Source organism: Taudactylus pleione, unplaced genomic scaffold (assembly GCF_031769625.1).
Source record: "Taudactylus pleione unplaced genomic scaffold, aTauple2 ptg000093l, whole genome shotgun sequence".
Taxonomy (NCBI): domain Eukaryota; kingdom Metazoa; phylum Chordata; class Amphibia; order Anura; family Myobatrachidae; genus Taudactylus; species Taudactylus pleione.
Window position 1 is genome coordinate 26859966 of NW_028284495.1, and position 20513 is coordinate 26880478.

The 20513-nt window shown below is 43.3% G+C and overlaps 1 protein-coding gene across 1 annotated transcript in view; it reads right to left on the bottom strand.

The window, feature by feature from the left end:
- Positions 1-8880: 8880 nt before the first annotated feature.
- Positions 8881-20513, bottom strand: part of COLEC12 (collectin subfamily member 12) — a 220939-nt gene continuing 209306 nt past the window's right edge. Inside the window, exons 8-10 of the mRNA XM_088469798.1 lie at positions 14660-14769; positions 10273-10418; positions 8881-9913 (exon numbers count right to left, since the gene is read on the bottom strand). Of these exons, the coding sequence (XP_088325924.1) occupies positions 9891-9913; positions 10273-10418; positions 14660-14769 (279 nt within the window). The 3' untranslated portion in view covers positions 8881-9890. The remainder of the gene's footprint in view (positions 9914-10272; positions 10419-14659; positions 14770-20513) is intronic.

The window sequence follows — 20513 nt, forward strand, 5'->3', positions numbered from 1 at the left end:
CTGATGAAGTCCCATGTGGGGACGAAACACGTTGGGTCTCCATCGTATTTTGACTAGTGTTTGATGTAAGCTCATCAGATTCACTGATTTTATTGAATAAATATTGTTCTTTTTTATTGAGATTGAAGTGTTTTATTCAAATAATAATAGTGGCCTTTTGGCCTGTTTGGGTGTATTTTGGTGGAAGGGTATTTTTCAGCAACATTACAAGGAATCATTGCTAACCCTGAAAACAGGATTTATGACCTCTACAAAATCATTTACAGACCAACAAAGGACTCAATAAATCTACCCTCTGGGAAACGAAAGGGAGATTCATCCTTTGTGTCGACATCTAGGACTGATCATTGAAGTAGCTTCATTGCTGCATTAATTGTTGATTTTCTTAATTATTCAGTTTGTGTTATTTACACATTTTGTATTTTGTACATTATATTTTTATATTTTGTATATTAGAGCGCCCTTTCTCTTCTTTCTTTATATATATATATATATATATATATATATAATGTACATAGTTTTTGACCATCATATATAAAAGACATCTTTAAATAAAGAATAATGAATCTTATCATGAATAGATGGCCAGAAAAATTAGATAGAAAACAACATCATGCTTAAAGCCAAAAGGTATACTAATGATTTACTAATTGACATTATATTTCTAATATCCATTATACAGCATGACCAATGTTTCCCCTCACTGAATCAAATACATGGAATAAATAACAGAACTTCCAGCTAATAAGGTATAGGGAGAACCATTTGATAAGATATAGATATAACATATATATATTTATATAAAAAATAGTTAATTGATTGACTTGCAATTCAATCAACAACCAGGTAATGATGTAGCAAAAGTAACGAACATGATGACGAAAACAAACACTAACACATGTAGTGAGATCTGACAACCAATCAGGAGATGAGCAGGAGAATAAAATTTTAATAGATGAATCATGTCTACAAAGACGGTATAAAAGGAGGACCTGGAAGACCTTTGATTTACACTGCCTTGAAAAAGCAGCTATACAGCGAAACATGCGTCGGCGGTCCACTTGCTGCCGCCGGACACAGCACCTTTGTGCTGAAAATATGTCTATAATATAATACATACAGCACTTCAATATTGGGGGATGTGACTGGGGCTGTTCGGCTTGAGCATACACTACATAGATAAGAGATATCAAGCACAGCACGGAGATCAGCTCCGTAGAGAGACACAGGCATAACCAGTGAGAGCATTTTGCAATAGAGTAATAGCGGCATTATTTAAATAAGGAGATACAGTTAACAATTACCTCTGAGGATAGAGGAACAAATGCCATTCCATGTCGGCAATAATGTGACAGCGGCACTGAATAAATAAGGAGACACAGTTGGTAATTACTCTGGAGTAACTATAATTTATCTCTACAATAACTTATAATTTATCTCTACAATAACTGATGACAGACCAGTACATAGGTCATAATATCTCCCTGAATTACAATCAGTGACCGGGAAAAAGTGTCAATTATCGCTGCTGCAGAATAACAATAGCGCTGCACAAGTGAAGTGACATAGTGAGAGATTATTAAGTACACAACTTCTGCCACTGTAACAAATGATGGCATATTGATACATAAATTATAACATCCCTCTCAGAACTGTAAAGAAAGAAAGATGATCTGAAATCAGTGTTTGCAAAAGAGTAATAGCAACGCTGTACAATCAAAGAGATACAGCTGACAACCACTATTAGTAATCATACTCTGTGACCATAACAACTGATTACAGTTGGAAACTACTGTTAAATAACAAATCACTGTTACTATAATAAAAAAATATTTACATAAAGTTTATGATGTCTTTCTCTGAATTATAAAGAGAACAAAATGACATGATCTTTAAAGCCCAAATATTGGGGAGATAAGTTTAATTAAATATGAATCAATACCCAACTGTTACTCAACATTACCCCATATATTTAATATTTGAAGTGCTATAAATAGACTATAACTAGTCCGACGGCAGTTAGGACACTTTTTTAAAAAATAGATAACTTTTTCTTATATTTAACAAACATCTTTAAACTTAATTTGAATTTAATTTTATATATATTCGCCAAAAAAATCTTAATTTTTAAGCTGGACAATTATATTTTTAATAGTAATTAATAAAGATTCAATATTTTAGATATATTTTTCCAGAGAATTCCTATATAAATACTGGATCTAATAGTGCATTTGACACTAAAATCTTGCTCTGTTTTCTTTGTTCTTCTAAAAACCAAAAGAAATTATTGACATAATAAATAAAAGCTACTAAAGCTATCTTTAGACTTCCTAGATATTAGCAAATACACTTAACTGTGGTATTAGATGTTCAGAACAATCAATTAACAATCAGCCCAATGACAAATAGCAAAGTAACATGTATAGTAACTGCTCCCCGTAAAACAGGACAGATAACCTTCACATATACGAGTGTGATTACAAATTATTCACTAATTTTATTCCATATCAATTTTTTGCACACATTGCATACCATCAAATTAATCTTTACGTGTTCTTTATCTTTTGAATAGTGGTACCTTTTTAATATTTTTAATATAATTTTAATATATTTTTAAATATATATTTATTTTAAATTCACTAAAATCCTATAATAGGATTAATACCTGAGCACATGGATACCACTCCTTTTGCCCTATTTCTGGTCTTTTAACAAGTTTGAATAACGTTTTTTAGTATATAAGACAGTTATGGTGGAAACATTACCATCCTAGAAACAGTCAATAGGCAGCCCTGCCCCCACCCCAGTGCTCTACCTCTCCACTGTCTCCAGTCCCACCCAGCAGCAGCAGTAGTCAGAAGTTACAGGCAGGAAGCTCCAGCAGGTAAGTGCAGCCTGAAGGGAGGGGGGAACACAAAATGTGGGATAGGGTTGGGAAGCATAGTGGGGGATGGGAGAGCACAGTGTAGGATGTGGGAAGGGAAGGCACAGTGGGATGGGATAGCACAGTGAGGGATGGATGGAAGATCATAGTGGGGGATGGATGTGAGAGCACAGTGTGGATGGGGGATGGGAGAACACAGTGTGGGATGGTATAGCACAGTGGGGAATGGGAGAGCACAATGTGAGATGGGGGATGGGAGAGGGAAAGTTATAGATCCCCTTCAGTATTTGTACCTGGAAGTGACATGAAGTGAGGGTGGAAGTGCGTTTTCAATGCCCATATAGTCCATCAAAAATAAACTTGTTCCCTCACAGGCTCGCTTTGCTCACCACGCTCCGGGCGTGGTGGCTTTTCACAGGTTTATATTCCCCCTCTATGTCCATGTGGATAGTAGGGAATGACGTTGGACAGTAACTCATGACATCCGGGTACAACTACTGAAGGGGAACTATCCACGTCTGATGGGGGAGAGCAAAGTGTGGGATCGGGGATGAGAGAGTATACTGTTAGTATAGTGTTAAGCTGGGTACACACTGGCCGATACATTGGCAGATATATTGATCGGCCAATATGTCTGCTGCCTGCTGGCCAGTGTGTACAGACGATATGTCTGTGAACAATGTCGTTCACAGACATATCGCATTGGCTGTGCTGCTCAGCCAATGGACAGATATATTTGCAGACATATCTGTCCATCGGCAAGCAGTGCGACCCCCGGCCAACGGGACCTGCGGCTGCCTGGAAGATTATGGTCATTCAGTGTATATGAACAACCATCATCTACAGATATATCTGCAGATCACTAGATCTGCAGATATATCTGTATAGTGTGTACCCACCTTTAGATGGGGGAGCACAGTGGGATATGGAAACACAGCGTGGGATGGGGAGCTTATGTGTAAAATAAATATATATAAAATATGCTTATGCAAAGGAGCTAATACCAATCCCCATGCTGCTTAGGTTAAGTTCGTTGAGAATCAAGTAGTCAGCGAAGTCAATCCAGCACCGAGAGGCAAGAGAGGATCCAGCACATGGCAAGCTGAGGAGTGGCGTTGACCCACAGAAAGGACACTTAAGCCGAGACGCTGTGGCAGGCAGACATATAATAAGGTAAGTGTGGAGCATTAAGGGACACTGAGGGCATGGAGGGGCACTTTGAGGGCATGGAGGGACACTTTGAGGGCATGGAGGGACACTGTGAGGGCATGGAGGAACACTGTGAGGACATGGAGGGACGCTTTGGCTCAGAGGTTTCCCATAGAATTACATTTAGGTAAGGCAGACTCTCAAGCGGCCTGGGATGGGGGGCCCCTAAAAAAATGGGTGTACCAGGCCCCATGATTTCTGTTGCCGACCCTGGGTGGGACCCCACATTTTTCTAGGGTTTTTCACACAGAAGCCTTCACGTATCTCACTGATCTGTGAAGGCTGTAGTGTAACTCACACCTTGTAATGAAAGTCGCATTACAATGTGCGAGTTTACCTCGCATACACACGCATGCCAAGCCTCAAGCTTGCACCCTTTTACATTTGCTACTTTAGGGACAAACTCGCACCTACTACATGTGGCACAAAGTTTGGGAAACACTGTCACATACCAGGAGGCATGGCCTAGCGGGCACACATGAAGAGTCCCACATCTGGGCATCTGAAAATTGGTAGGCATGCGTTATGCGTTATATGGTCTCAGCAGCTGAGTAGTACAATCAGAACTAAGACAATGGCCCTCATTCAGAGGCGGTCGCAAGAAGCGATCGGTCTTTCTGAATGAGGGCGGCCGCTTCTTTTTACCACCCACAACTTAGCGTCCGACCAGGGCGATGGTCGCGATGGTCAAGACCATCGCAATCATCAGGGCTTGCGACGAGACCCTAAGGTTGGGTCTCGGCAACCGCAAGGCCCAGGGAGCTTCCTGCTCTGATCGAGCAGGAAGCTCCCCACTGACATCACTGCTGATGTCAGTGCGGCCACCCAAAAAACGGCAAACGTTCCGTCAGGAACGCCTACGTTTGTGTAGCCACCCCCCCCGCCTCTCCTACAAAACGGGCCGAGTTGTCGATCAACATCGACAGCCGGCCCTTTTGTAGTGGGCTCTGGAGCGAGAGAGTTTCTCTCTCGCTCCAGGGCTTGCGCACGCGCAGTGCGGCCACTGTGCGTGCGCAGGGCCTTAACATTGACCCGGTTGTGAGCGCTCAGCGCTTGCGACCGGGTTTGAATGAGGTCCAATATGTCTATGTGTTGTGTCCATTTATTATGCTGGCGATGAGAATTAAACCTACCTGTTAAAATCACTACAGTAGTTGTGCATCTCTGTCAGGGAGTCAAGCTGCAAACACTATTGTGGAGTTACCATGGTGACTGTCAGCTACATTAGTCTTGAGAACAGGATGTATGTCTGGTGCTGAGAAGGGTACTTTATAGATCAATACTTTATTGTGACGCTTCTTTTACTGTATGCAAAACTAGTCCCCAACTCTCCATAAATTGGAGCCTAGCAATATAGGACTGTTAAAGGTAGTGTCATCACTTAAGATATAAGTGGTCAAATACCCTCTTAACCCAAGCCTGATTTTTAACTTGTGATACTGTGTTTTTAAATTATTTGTATTTTTAATTATTCTTTTAACCATTGTTGTCTACAATAGTGAAAATGATTTTGTTATTTTTAAATTTAGTTTATCCATGACAATAGTGAGATGTAAATATGATGCCATTAATCTAACTAATAAATAATTGGATTATTTTTTATCAATATTTTGTTGGGTCATCCCTTATTTGACAATTGCAGCCCATATTTCATGTTTGGGTAAGAGGCTGTTTGACCACTGATATCTTAAGTGCCGACACTACCTTTAACAACCCTATATTACTCGATTGCAAGAAAATGGCCTTCGGGTAAATAAAAACAAGTTTTTCAAAGACTACACAAATAAGATGATAAATTGAACCTGTGCTACAAGGAGACACCTCAGTCACAAACCGTGACCCAGCTCTTACTGTCATCCTTACTGTAGCTCTCATTAATTACTGCCAAAAATTCTTACCAAACATTTCTACAGTGTTATGCCAAATGAATGCACTTCTTCAAAATAATGTATTGTATACTAGAAATGGTAAAAAGAAAAAGATTGTGAGCAATTATTCTTAGAATCTAAGAAATAGATTACTTATGTTATTAACTTATATCCACCCAAAGCTGCCTATTAAGTTGGTGGGCGATTCTTCACCGTATGGTATGGAGGCAGTTTAGTCCCACATCCTAAGGAACGGAATAGAGACGTCGATTGTGTATTTACCACAATCACTGACACTGTAGAGAAAAATTATGCACAAAATGGTAATGAGACGTGGGATATAAAAATGTCAAGAATTTCTGAACGACCAGAAGTTCACCCAGGTCACTGACCACCAACCAATGGTTTCCATCTTTAACCCACTGGGCCTTTGATGTATGTGGCTAAAGTGGGGGGAGACATCATGTTGACCAAATTGTTGAGCTCATTACAAAGGCTGAGGGCAATGCAACCACTGAAACTTTCTGTAAAGGAATCAGTCTTACTTACCGCTTCACAAATTGAAATATCTACAGTTATAGTGTTGGCCAAACCCATGAAGGCTCATCCAGAACCTGTTTTAGAGTCTGATATTTCTTTAAAATACAGTTGATCATTTGGAAGATGAACTACCACCTGTCACTGATAAGGGACCCCTGCAATCTCAGTCTATCAAGCAGAGCTATACAGACAGGGTTCGTTGGGAACCACAAACAGTAAACTTATAGTCTACTCAGTGGTGTATCTATAATGGGTTCCGGGGGGGGGGGGCACACCAGACACTGTGCACCCGTTTAGTGTATTTACCTCTCCAGTGTCCTATTTTGGCGCTTGCGCAGTACAAAGATCACCGCGAACACGTTCCTGGAGACCCATGCATGCGCGGTAGACTCTGGCACAATGCGGGGCCCGCAGGAAAGCTGCACATGGGCCCCCTCCTTTCTAAATCTTCCCCTGAGTCTACTAAATGAGGAACTTGCCTTTTTGAGTTATATTTTAGTTTTCAGCTAATATGTTTTGCACTATGTTTTACTGTTATCTGGTGGATGAATACATACAAGACATTTGTCAGTTATTTGCCCTTTAGCATAGGAATACTGTTATTTGATGTTATGTTGTTTCCAGCTGTGAGCAGCAAAGTCAGAACTGAAACAACATGTCTGTGTTGCATCTAGTTATTATAACAGTTCATAAACTTCAAGTCTCCTATGTGTTATCCTTTCTGGATCGATCTCCAACAGTGACTATTACCTTGCTTGCTTAGCATCCACACCAATCAGTGACTGTTGTCCACTGAACAGCACTCAGCGCTAGCTATTTCTCTGCTTTACCTATTGCTTGCTGCATACTGCCACCTTTTAACTGTTGAATATGCATTATCAGTGACTTTGCTTTATACTGCCAAACTATTTTAGTGGTTATCTCTGGGTACTAAATCTTGCATGCAACTCCTGCTGTCTGAGTTTAAACTGCAAAGAATGAAAGGGCTATAAGTGTAATCTGGCAATTTGTCAGCTAGTGTATGAGGGCCTTAAGGATTTTCTGTTTACCATTTAAGTTAGGTCTAAATAAAGAAGCCACAGCTCAGTCGTTCAAAACCAGGGGGCAGTCAACTAGTATTTATAGAATATTCAGATCAAACATATATTACGGTAATTTGTTAAAAATGTTCTGTAAAGAGGGCCTTATTCAGAGATGGATGCAGTGGTGATATGTACCCAGTTTAGCAATGTTTTGCTACTGTGTATGCGCATAAAGTCCAGGAATCCCTTACTGCGCACGTGCGAACCCGAGTCCTATGCCATTTTCAATGGCATATGGTATCGCCAGGGCAATAAAGAGCCTGGGGGCGTGTTCTAATCTAGGGAGTTGTAGCCATGCCTCCTTACAAAATACTGTACGAATACAGTATTTGCTGCGTTGCATAGCGAGCTACACAGCCAGGAAGCTGTAGTGCCCCTCAGCCAGGGGAGACGATTGATGTGTGATCACTCCACCTTCACCTCCCCTGCCCCCGCACAGTCAGAGGAGACTGCTGCTGCTGATCAGTGGCAGCAGCCTCCGTACACCCACCGCAGCCCAGGACACAGCAACGTGTGCTCGGCTGGGGAGACAGTGACACTGCCACTGCCTGGTAAGGGGGAGGGGGGCTAATGGTGGCAGACCCGGGCCCCTTCATCAAGCCTGAGCCCTGGTTATTAGTACCTGTACCCCCCCTCTCAGCACCCCTGAGCATTACTAACACTTGCGATCCCTGTGCGAATCAGGGTGGAGACTTGGAGGTGACCAAAAGTGATCACAAAAAGGGGTCATTGCATAGGTGTGATATGGGAGTGTCCCGAGCTTGTCTGGGTATGCTGCTGCATTCCCAATCACAAAGTGAAATGCTTAAGAGGCCACCGCAAATGTCGATGGTGCGACCAATGTTGCGTCTATGCTGTTATTTTAAAATTCTCCATCGCAAATACACATATTACGCAGCCTGAAAGTGGCCGTCTCACAGCTCATACACTCCATCGTGCTGTAGACCACAAAGGGAAGGCTGAGATTAGCAATTGCATAGTCTCACAATCGCTTTTGAGAGAGCAGCTGTTAGCGTGGCCACAAACTGTGAATCAGCCCCCGAGTCACCAAATGAATGAGGCTGTGACTGACTGTAGCACATTGGGATAAATACTGACCAAGCTGCTTTATGCCTTGAAGAGAATGTGGATAATTTTATTTAGACACTATCTGGGTTAAAAAATATATGTATGGTATACAATGAAGGGATCACTAAGAGATGCAGAATATTTATGGAGTACTGAATAACATACTACCATTTCCCCTATATATATTTATATAGAACACTTAAACACTTAACAAAAACTTCCTCCCATAACAAATAAAAAAATATTTTTTATTTCTTTAATTTGCTGTATTTTGAACTGGCGTTGTTTAAAATAGACAGGCTACAACATAATTGTCAGTATCCAATGTAAGATTTGCAGGATAAAATCCCTAGACATACAAGACTGAGATTTATGAGACCATTGCCTAATAAATGAGTGTTTTGGCAGGAAGTGCAAGAGGCTGACATCCGTGTCGGAGTTTACTGCTACGCTGGTGACCAGTTTGAATACCACCTTTTGCACAAAAAGAACCTATACCAAACAGGATCATATTTATATATAAAATGCAACTGTAAAACAAAGTTAAAATGAGTTGTAGGTTTGACCCCAATACATAACCACAGCAGAGGAGACATTGGTTGCATATCATAGTATAACATTTTCTAGAAATAAAACACATGAGTATTAAACCGGCAACTTCTGTATGATAAAAATTATCTTTAAATGATTAGCTGTTTCTACCATAAGGAATATGTACCGTTACTGTGTTCTTTGGCAATTAAATTCTATAATACATACAAAAATAATATAATAAAATGCAAGTATCTTGTACAAAAATACAAATGTTTTCAAAAGCTTTTAAAAATATATTCCACTGAGTACGAATTGCACTATAAACCTGTATTACATTTTTTCTATAACTGGTTTGCATTTTAGTTATATGACATTGTTTGAGTAATGTTGTTGAACATATAATCAAAATATTCCATAATTTCAAGCAAATATTGCATAAGTAATAAAGATATTCTCTATCAATATTTTTCAGGTTGATTTATACTGTTTTAGTTAGTTTTCTAACTCTGAGAAAATAGTCAAAGTTCAATCTGCAGCAAAGTTCATGGAAAATATAAAACAATGGATCTCTGAACGGTAGGTTGTCCCATTTCAGTGCTTGCTTCGCTGGAATTGCAGGTGTAATCAGTTTCATGGTAAGATTGTCTTTGAAAGGATGATTTCCAAAATACTTTAATATTCCATGTCCATTAACAATATCTTAGTCTACGAGACATCTGTAGCCTGACCTGTAAGTTACAAAAACACGCAAATATTAGTCATTATTTTTGGTCACAAGAAAAATAGAGTTGTCAAACTGAGACACAGACCTTTATTTTAGGCATGTCCCATTTGCTTTAATTACATGGGTATACATGTGAAAGTGTTCCATGGTCCGTGAGGAATCAAACTTTCAAACTGTTTACACAAAACACATGCTGTATGGAAAGGAAAAGAATTATATGACTCTCCTGATTCCTCAGGATACAAAGCTAAAGGCTGGCAGGGCTTTCTGGGGCTTGTAGTTCCACATGGATGGAAATCTATATGTTGCGCTCCGCTGTTTTATATGATGAGAATAGTTATAGAAGTGCCTTCTATGTCTTACCTTTGTCTATGTCTTTTTCACAAATAAAGTTATTAAAATCGTCACAATGGAAGTCATTCCACAAGCCTGAATAGATTAACCCAGCACAATCTTCCCCGGGTCCCAGTTCAGGTGTCCAGTTGTCAGGTTGCCCAACTTTCCAATTCCTGTAAGCCACAGTAATATACATAAAATGAGAAATTGTTTTACAATTCAGTGATAAAAAGAATAAAGATAATTTATAGCTAGTGAAAAATCTACACAGAAGCCGTTTTACACAACTGAGCTTAGTAATAGAACTCATCCATACATTAACAATAGGAAGGATCTGCACCAGAGCAAAGTGTAATGAAGAATAGACTCGATGTTCCTTTCAATCAGTAACAGTCAGCTGCACTCGCTTTTCATCCCAATTTAGAAGCTTTTTGGAGGAGCCTGTTTTACATGTTGTGAAGGTATACAATTATAAATCCACTTCATACAGTATACTGCCGCTGTTAGGACGGAGGTTATAGGGTTTTTTTTTTGGATAAATATCATGAACAAGATCCTGTACACACTAATTTGATGAACACATTTATCGCTTTCTTCTGTTACGTACATATAAATATAAAAATGTCTGTTTAATGCACTATGGGCCTGATATCAGAGTTATATGCAATGCCGATGTTTACAGAGCTGAGCGATTATCAGTAACCATGCATACGTGTAAGTCAATTAGAGAAACAAAATGATCCTGCGCACCGAGCTCTTTAAAGGAGGTAAGCTGCTAACAACTTATAGGTATCCCCACCTATATATATTAAACATGAATAAAAGTTTGTTGTAGCGCTCAACCTTCTCGTTCCGTCCAATAATATATGAATGGCTAATTGTCAAAATGAATGACTAATTATCATTAAATAGAAACAAATAGACTCTGATGGTGTAAATAGAGTACCATGTACCAAGTTATAGTCAATGGATAAGATAAAGATATCTCATGAGTATGAAAATCCCATTAGGTAGGAATGTACAATGTAACAAAATGGTAACTAGTACGCATATGTATCAAAGTATCACAAAAATATTTATTCACTAAACCAAGGATAATTAAAACTGGTGCACAAATATAAGATGGTCTCTGTATCTTTCAATCATATAGGATGAGTGGTAAATCGGAAATCTAATGGTTAAATAGTTCCTGTCCAATGTCACTGCATAATCAAAACAAACCAAACCAAAACAATCTGCGGCGTCCCGCTAATAAAGAAAAAATGGTGATGGTTGATGAATTACGGTGCCCGGGATGATGTTCCTGGGGTCAGGGAGTACGGTGTGGCCTTGATGGGGAGAGGCTGGTTCTCTACAGTGCGTGTAGCTACTTGGCATTAATGTCGGAGGGTGCCCGATGTATCACGCCACCTCCGACATACCACGCCACAGCGTGCGCTGAGGTCGGGGGCCGGGACACCACGGTCACACCGCTCGTGAGAGTAATGTGCCGTGTGTCTCCCTTTGCCGACCTGGGACTCACCTCTCTACCCTGAAGGGCACCGCTCCTAGCCCTGCCGGCTCCGGCTTCCACACTTCTGCGGCGCTGTCTTCCTGGGTTGGTCACGTGACTACGACGGTGTTGTACGTTGATGTCTCTTGGAAACAGTAGCTAATGAAGAAAGGTTCCGGATCATCTATGAAGTGCACCTTGGTCTTACGTCCTTGGTGTAGGCAAAGAAGCAGATAACTTTGGAATCTTTAGCGTGTAGTGTACTCCAACGCGTTTCAGCCTCTAGGGCCTTTTTCAAGGAGATGCAAGGTGCAACCCAGGAAGACAGCGCCGCAGAAGTGTGGAAGCCGGAGCCGGCAGGGCTAGGAGCGGTGCCCTTCAGGGTAGAGAGGTGAGTCCCAGGTCGGCAAAGGGAGACACACGGCACATTACTCTCACGAGCGGTGTGACCATGGTGTCCCGGCCCCCGACCTCAGCGCACGCTGTGGCGTTGTATGTCGGAGGTGGCGTGATACATCGGGCACCCTCCGACATTAATGCCAAGTAGCTACACGCACTGTAGAGAACCAGCCTCTCCCCATCAAGGCCACACCGTACTCCCTGACCCCAGGAACATCATCCCGGGCACCGTAATTCATCAACCATCACCATTTTTTCTTTATTAACGGGACGCCGCAGATTGTTTTGTTTTGGTTTGTTTTGATTATGCAATGACATTGGACAGGAACTATTTAACCATTAGATTTCCGATTTACCACTCATCCTATATGATTGAAAGATACAGAGACCATCTTATATTTGTGCACCAGTTTTAATTATCCTTGGTTTAGTGAATAAATATTTTTGTGATACTTTGATACATATGCGTACTGGTTACCATTTTGTTACATTGTACATTCCTACCTAATGGGATTTTCATACTCATGAGATATCATTATCTTATCCATTGACTATAACTTGGTACATGGTACTCTATTTACACCATCAGAGTCTATTTGTTTCTATTTAATGATAATTAGTCATTCATTTTGACAATTAGCCATTCATATATTATTGGACGGAACGAGAAGGTTGAGCGCTACAACAGACTTTTATACGTGTAAGTCACACTGCTATGCATAGTCGTACGAGAGTGACTTTGTACTCAAAGTGTGATTGACAGTCAGGGAGCGTTTGGGCAAGGTAACAGGGTGTGGCGGCAAAGAACGGAGGCGTGTCATGACCATTCTGGAGGTGTCACATCCTGCGTCTGCAATCCCGTACACAAGCAAGATGGCTCCGGCGTCTCAGTTTCCACGGCCATTCTGTGAGACCATAGGCTCACTCAGGACTAAGAGAACCAAATGATCTGCAACAGATGCTGCGTCTTCTTACACTATACATCTCCCAGCATTTGCAACATTTGTATATGTTTGTATAGAAGCTGCATAGACAGATGCAGCGGCAGTGGCATTAGCGTACAACTCTGAATCAGGCCCTATGCTTGGCGCCCCTGTCTTTCTTATATATATTGTAAACCCGATGGTTAACATACAACTCCGGTGCTTTGTGATCTGCGCATACGCAGGGTCCGTATGATCTCTGACTGCAATGACGATCGCGGTACTCCCTAAGCCGCAGCATGATTAAGATGCTGCGGCCATTTGGGGGTGCTGCGGCCATTTGGGGGTGGGCGTGGTGACTGGCTGTGTTCTTGAAAATGGGGGCGTGTCAGCCCAGTTTCCAAGGCATGCGGAGGCCGGATCTGCGTATTCCAATGCAGATTTTCTAGCCTCTGCAGCGTGATTACAAAGACACAGCGGCTGTGCCTCAGCGAACATCTCTGAATCAGGCCCAGGGACAGTATTGTTTAACTTAGTCCTGCAATGACAGGATGTTGTCCCTACATCATGGTCAGTTGGGAGCTATGGTAACCATTTCTCTGTAATGAGGTGAAGCATGAGAAGCAATCCACAGACAGTAAGTATTATGAAAGAGAATAGAATGGGCTAGAATTGTGCCAATGCTTGTTATGTGCTTGTCACACATTCAGAACTGGCTGGTCATGCTTTGTTCAAACATTCCAAACCCCCTTCTAGAAGTCTTGCGTTTGCCCATGATACACACAGGTCATGAGTCAGGAGGGCCATGTGATAGTGGTGTCTTTTCCTCTCCCCACCACTAACCTCATCACTGCATGATGTGCTTCCATCTTTTAGTGATTGGGAAGCACTATATTAAGTCAGCCATTGCAAGGACTCCAGCTCTTCTACTGTCTGTGTAAGAGAAGCAGCAGGAAGAGGACCAGACAATGGGGTCTGTGTACTAAGCCTTGGAGAGAGATAAAGTATCAACAAATCAGCTCCTAACTAACATTTTTCAAATACAGCCTGTAAAGTGACAATTAGAAGCTGATTGGTTGGTACTTTATCTCCATCCAGTTTATCTCTCTCCAAGGCTTAGTACATAGATACCAGTGTGCCCTGCTGTAGAAGGTTGTGCATTCCAAACTGCAATTGTATTGGGTTGGGTACCAGCAAAGGTTATATATAGAGATCCCGGAGCCAGAAGCACACATAAATGTTTATTAGAGCATAATTGCCTAGATTAACAGCAAAGTTTGGGGCGTTATCATGCCCTTATCAATAAGCATGCTTGCCTGCAACGTGTAGGTATATGAGGATACATCTGTATTTGGTACAAGTCCTGTCTAGTGACGTTTGTCTTATCTGGCATTGGGGAGGTAACAGAGCCATTTCTGTGCTTGTAGATTATTTAGTACCATATTATTAATACACATGGGGCTGACGCAGAGTTGTACATACATCTGTATGGACACTGCACATGCTCCAGAATAGAGCGAATGCAAGTAGGGGCAATGCAGAGATCTGTGCCATTTAATCATCATAGGTTTAACACATTTCCTTGAGATCCAATACATACGTGAATATTGGTATAGTACCATCCAGCCACCGCCAGACATTTTCTTCCTCCTTATCAGAGAGTCCAATCCAGAAATTTCCTTTCCCACTTGATTGTTTCTTAATATATTGCTATGAGGAAAAACAATTGGCATAGTCATAAATAATCATAATATATGAGCATTGGCCCTCATTCAGAGCCGTACGCTCTGAGCAGAGCGCACGCTCTGCATGAGGGCCGGGCTCCTTTTTCATGGAGCGTCCTCCTGGACGCTCGTATAGCTGTGGGTCACCACCCACAGGCTATACGAGCGTGCATTTTGATGGCCGCGATGGTCGTGACCATCGCGACCATCGAAATTGCGAGCCGGAGCCTGCGGTTGAGGTTTTCAACCGCAAGCTCCGGAGTGATTTTGGCTCTATCAGAGCCAAAATCACTCCCACTGACATCACTAGTGATGTCAGTGGGCCGGCTTCTGACGGGAGGCGTTCCCGTGGGAACGCCCCCGTCAGGGAGGCACGCCCCCGGCACGCCCACCAAAGGGGGCGTGCTGTCAATCAACATTGACAGCACGCCCCCTTTGATCGGACACAACGAGCGAAGGAAAGTCCTTCGCTCGTCGTGTCTGGCGCATGCGCACGACGGAGCTCCCTCCGTCGTGCGCATGCTCAGTGCAGACCATCGACCCACTTGCGAGCGTACAGCCGCTCGCGAGTGGGTCTGAATCAGGCCCATAGTTCCAACATATTGGCATGATAGTCATGAATTTCCTAGGTAAAAGGGAGCTCACAAAACAGTGACCGATTGCGTAGAAGATTGCAAGTGTGCAAAAATAATGGACATGGCCACGCCTCACGGGGATGTGGCCACGCCTCACAAAGAGTGCTGCGAGTCACGGGGGCGTGGCCTTCCAGCACACTTGGTCTATCTGCATAACAGCTGAGCAGAGTGCCTGGCCTGGCCCATCTGGCCATGCGTGTAGGCAATGTATACATTTAGGGGCATACCGTATTTATTATCTGGAATTAGTCACTCTAATTATAATTTCTTATCGTCAGTTATGATGGCATGAGAAATTAAGGATCGCCGGCATGTAACAAAAATGAGATGCATGTGTGATACCCCCAAACCTGCAGTGTTTTCTCCAGCATGGAAGGGGTTAATGGCCAGGAGTTGGGACCCTGCTGATCCCCTGGAGATGGTTCTGCCAGCCTTAAGGAGGGAAACTAGAGAGAGGCTGTTGGGGGTGGAGCTAGAGAAGCCCAGGGAGTCCTGCACAAGACTGGGAGAGGAGCAGCACACTGTGAGCAGAGGTTGAGTTTCTGGGCACACATGGTGTCTGAGGAAAGCTGCAGTAGTGGTAGGAGCTGCACTGCCTGTGAGGATCCTCAGAGACAGACTGGCCCATGCTGAGAGCAGACAGAGGAAAGAGCCTCCTACAGAGTCTGACAATTGTAACTGTCAGCACCAGAGAGCCTGCTATTGCTGCAGAGGGACACAGTGAGTAACCAATGCAAGCACTGACACTGAGTGACCACATAGAGAAGAGCTCAAGAGCTGATTGTTTCTGCAACAAGGACAATCCCAGTGCACACAAGTGCAGGACAGAACTATTGCAGTGTGTCAGTGTACCTTCTGCATCAGTGACAGCTATCCAGGTACAGCAGCAAGCTATATTGTACCCATTGCAGTGAGGGAGACCTAATCATACTGCTAACACCACTGTACCACAGTATTTATTCTAAGTGACCACAGTTACAGGGACAGCACCCCTGCATCTCAGTATACAGCGATTACCTGCACCTCGTTTGTATTTATGTGCACCGACGAGAGCCTGTACAGGGAAGATTAAGTGACAATACCTCAAGGACACACAGAGGGGGACATTGTGCTCCTTATTGGCAATTTGCAGTAAGACCTTACACCAGAGCAGTTCGGTGTAATTATACTCAGAGACATTGTATTGTAATGCGCTTAGTGTTACTGATAAGTTAAACTACAATTATTCATTGCCAGTTAGTAATAGCAAAAGTGAAACAGGTATTATAAATGTCATATTGAGCAAGTTATAGTGAGCTTTGGAAAGTGATCATAAGTTAATTCAAGTAACTGTATATATTTTTGGTATTGTCGTATCCTTGCATACTTTACCTTTACTCCGACCAGTACAAGCGTGACTAAGTGTCTTAGCATAATAAAAATTAATGTCACTTTCCCCAAAGTGTGTTTACTCTGCTGGGTTCTTGGGGGTCTCCTGTCTCTCTGTTGTGATAGGAGGAGCCTGAAAGAGGAACTGCACTGATCTATGCCCAAGCAGGTTCCAGAAGAAAAGCAGGTACAATCCACTCACTGACATCCCACCAAATTGGGGGTGTTACACATGGATAGGGGTTTTTGATAGGAGCCTGTCCCTGAGATATGTTAGAAGAGATCACTAATGCGATCACTTTACATCCGGGTTCAGGCCCATAGTGCAGAACCTCTGGTACACCCCTCCTAATGAATAATTATGCAAGTTGTCAGGTGAATTTTTCTAAAAAGCTCAATAGTGGGTTAAATGATAAGGGACAGGTATGTGGAGGTGTAAATGATGTGGGGCTGGTATGTGGAGGTGTAAATGATGTGGGTCAGGTATGTGGAGATGTAAATGATGTGGGACATGTATGTGGAGGTGTAAATTATGTGGGATGGGTATGCGGAGATGTAAATGATGTGGGACAGGTATGTGGAGATGTAAATGATGTGGGACATGTATGTGGAGGTGTAAATTATGTGGGATGGGTATGCGGAGATGTAAATGATGTGGGACAGGTATGTGGAGGTGTCAATTATGTGGGATGGGTATGTGGAGGTGTCAATTATGTGGGATGGGTATGCGGAGATGTAAATGATGTGGGACAGGTATGTGGAGGTGTCAATTATGTGGGATGGGTATGTGGAGGTGTCAATTATGTGGGATGGGTATGTGGAGATGTAAATTATGTGGGATGGGTATGTGGAGGTGTAAATTATGTGGAACAGGTAGGTGGTGGTGTAAATGATAAGGGACAGGTATGTGGAGGTGTAAATGATAACTGACGGGTATGTGGGAATGTAAACGATGAGACAGGTATGTGGAGGTGTAAATGATGTGGGACAGGTATGTGGAGATGTAAATGATAAGGGACAGGTATGTGGAGGTGTAAATGATAACTGACGGGTATGTGGAGATGTGAATGATAAGGGACAGGTATGTGTAGATGTAAATGAGAAGGGCTTGCGAAAAGACCCTTGTGGTAGGGTCTCGTGGCCGCAAGCCCCAGAGAGCTTCTGGCTCAAATAGAGCCGGAAGCTCTCTCACTGACATCACTGATGATGTCAGTGGGGCCGCCCACAAACGGCAGGCTTTCGCTTGGGAATGCCTCCGTTTGTGAAGCCACCCCCGGCCATGCCTACAAAACGGGGCGAGTTGTCGATCAACATTGACAGCTGCCCTTTTTGTAGTGAGTCCCGGAGCAAGCGCTTTTTGCACTCGATACGGGGCTCGCGCGTGCGCACTGGACCGCCATCAACCCTCCTGCGAGCGCAATGCGCTTGCGAGTGGGTCTGAATCAGGCCCAGAGAGAGAGATAACACTTAACTGTGTACCTGGACAAACCATGTTGCAATGCAAGGGGTGTAAATACATAATTTTTGTTTTGCATGTAGGGTAAATACTGGCTGCTTTTACATGTAGCCCACAAATACTGCACAGCTTTATTATTACACTGCACTTTAGATGTCAGTTTGGACACCTCCCTCCCAAATCTAAATCTCTCTGCACATTTTAAATCTGTTCCACCTGCAGTGCAGCATGGTTTCACCAAGATGATCAGTTGAGAGAGATATCGCTCTCTGGGCCTGATTCAGACCCGGTCGCAAGCGCTGTGGTAACCCACAGCAATGCGAGCGTCCAGGAGGCCGCTCCATAAAAAAAAAAAAAGACGCCCTGATTCAGAGCGAGCGCTCTGTCAGAGCGTCCGGCTCTGAATCAGGGCCTCTATCCCCAACTCTGAATCAGGCCCATAGTTTCCACTTTTTTGGGATCCAGGACGGTTTCCCCCCTTTTTCATGCTCTTTTCCAAGGTCGCTTTTTGCACAAAATTCACTCAACTTAATTGTGAGTAACGCAAATTGGCATTTCTAAGTGGATTGCGTGTTTCCCGGGTGCACGCATTACTGCGAAGGTTGCGAGCTTCATGAAACAAACTCGTATTCGCAAACTCGCACATGATTGAATTGGCCCTTAAATGCACTCTAGATTTTGGCAAATATCCTAGAATATTTATTTTACATTTTGACATAAATGTAGCAGCAAATCAGTTAACTCTTAAGCCGCATATCCACTCATCGTAATCGTTCCGTCGTTCCTCAACCTGTAAGCGCCCACACTGAGCGATATGTCATTAAGTGCAGGCACCCTCCCTCATCCCTGAACTTACCCAATCTGTCGTTTTCGGCAGATTGACCGGCATGTTCGGGCGATGAGTGATGTAGAAAACGATCAGCAGGAGCACGCGTATCCATTTGCCGACTGAGGAATGTTTGAACGATTACGACATCGTAATCATTCAGTCGTTCCTCATCCTGTAGGTGCCCACACTGAACAATATGTCGTACAGTGCAGGCACCCTCCCTCATCCCCGAACTTACCCAATCTGTCGTTTTCGGCAGATTAACTGGCATTTTCGGGCGATGCGTGTAGAAAACTACCAGCGGGAGTGCCTATTGCTGGTCGTTTCCAACATTTTCAAGCCCGATTCATGCACAATTAATGAGCGATTGTACAATAATGATGTCATTATCGTTCAATCGCTCTGTTTGATCGGCAAGTGGATACACGGCTTTAGTGCAGTAGTGAAACTTAGGAGTGAATTTACTAAGATTTGAGTTTGGTCGAGTTAGCATTCTCTGGAGAGTTTGGGCATTTTTTTCCACTCGCAAATTTACTAATGACAAACTCGGGAGAGAAATCTCCTTTGCTACGGGAAAATTCTGGAGAGTTAGCAAACTCTGGGCCTGATTCAGACCCGCTCGCGAGCGCTATGCGCTTGCAAGCAGGTCGATGGTGGCCCAGTGCGCATGCGCACGACGGAGCCGTCTCCGTCGTGCGCGAGACCCGGATAGCGACGGGCAATCCGTCGCTCCGGGTCTCGTACCAAAGGGGGCGTGCTGTCAATGTTGAGTGACAGTACGCCCCCTTTGGTGGGTGGGCCGGGGGCGTGGCTGCCCAGACGGAGGCGTTCCCATGGAAACGCCTATCGTCTGGGGCTGGCCCCACTTACATCACAAGTGATGTCAGTGGGAGTGGGAGTGCTTTCGCTCTATCAGTGGGAGTGCTTTCGGCCACAGCTATGCGAGCGGCCAGGAGGCCGCTCTGAAAAACAAGCAGGACGGTCCTGATTCAGAGCGAGCGCTCTGTCAGAGCATCCGGCTCTGAATCAGGGCCACTCTTCACTTCACCATGGGCCAAACTTGAGTAACGTTTCACTAGTGAAGATAGGATTCGGGAATTTAACAAGATGAGAGTTTTTAAACTCAAATGAGAACGGACAATACGGACAATGTAAAAATTTGTGAAATCAATTCACCTGCCTGTGAGCTGCGAGTTTGGCAGAAACATACACAGATCAGTGTGATCCATGTATGTTTCTGTCTGTAAATAGTCTAAAAAGGGTTAAATCTTTTAAAAAATGATGTAGGGTCCCCCCCAAAGCATAGGGATCCCCGTATAGCTAAAACCAGCACCGGGCTCAAACCGACCGGGGTGTAATGCCACAGCCAGGAGACCCTATCACCGGGTCTCCAGGGCCAAAGCTTTAACACCCCAAGCTGGTCAGCCCAAGCAGGGGATCTC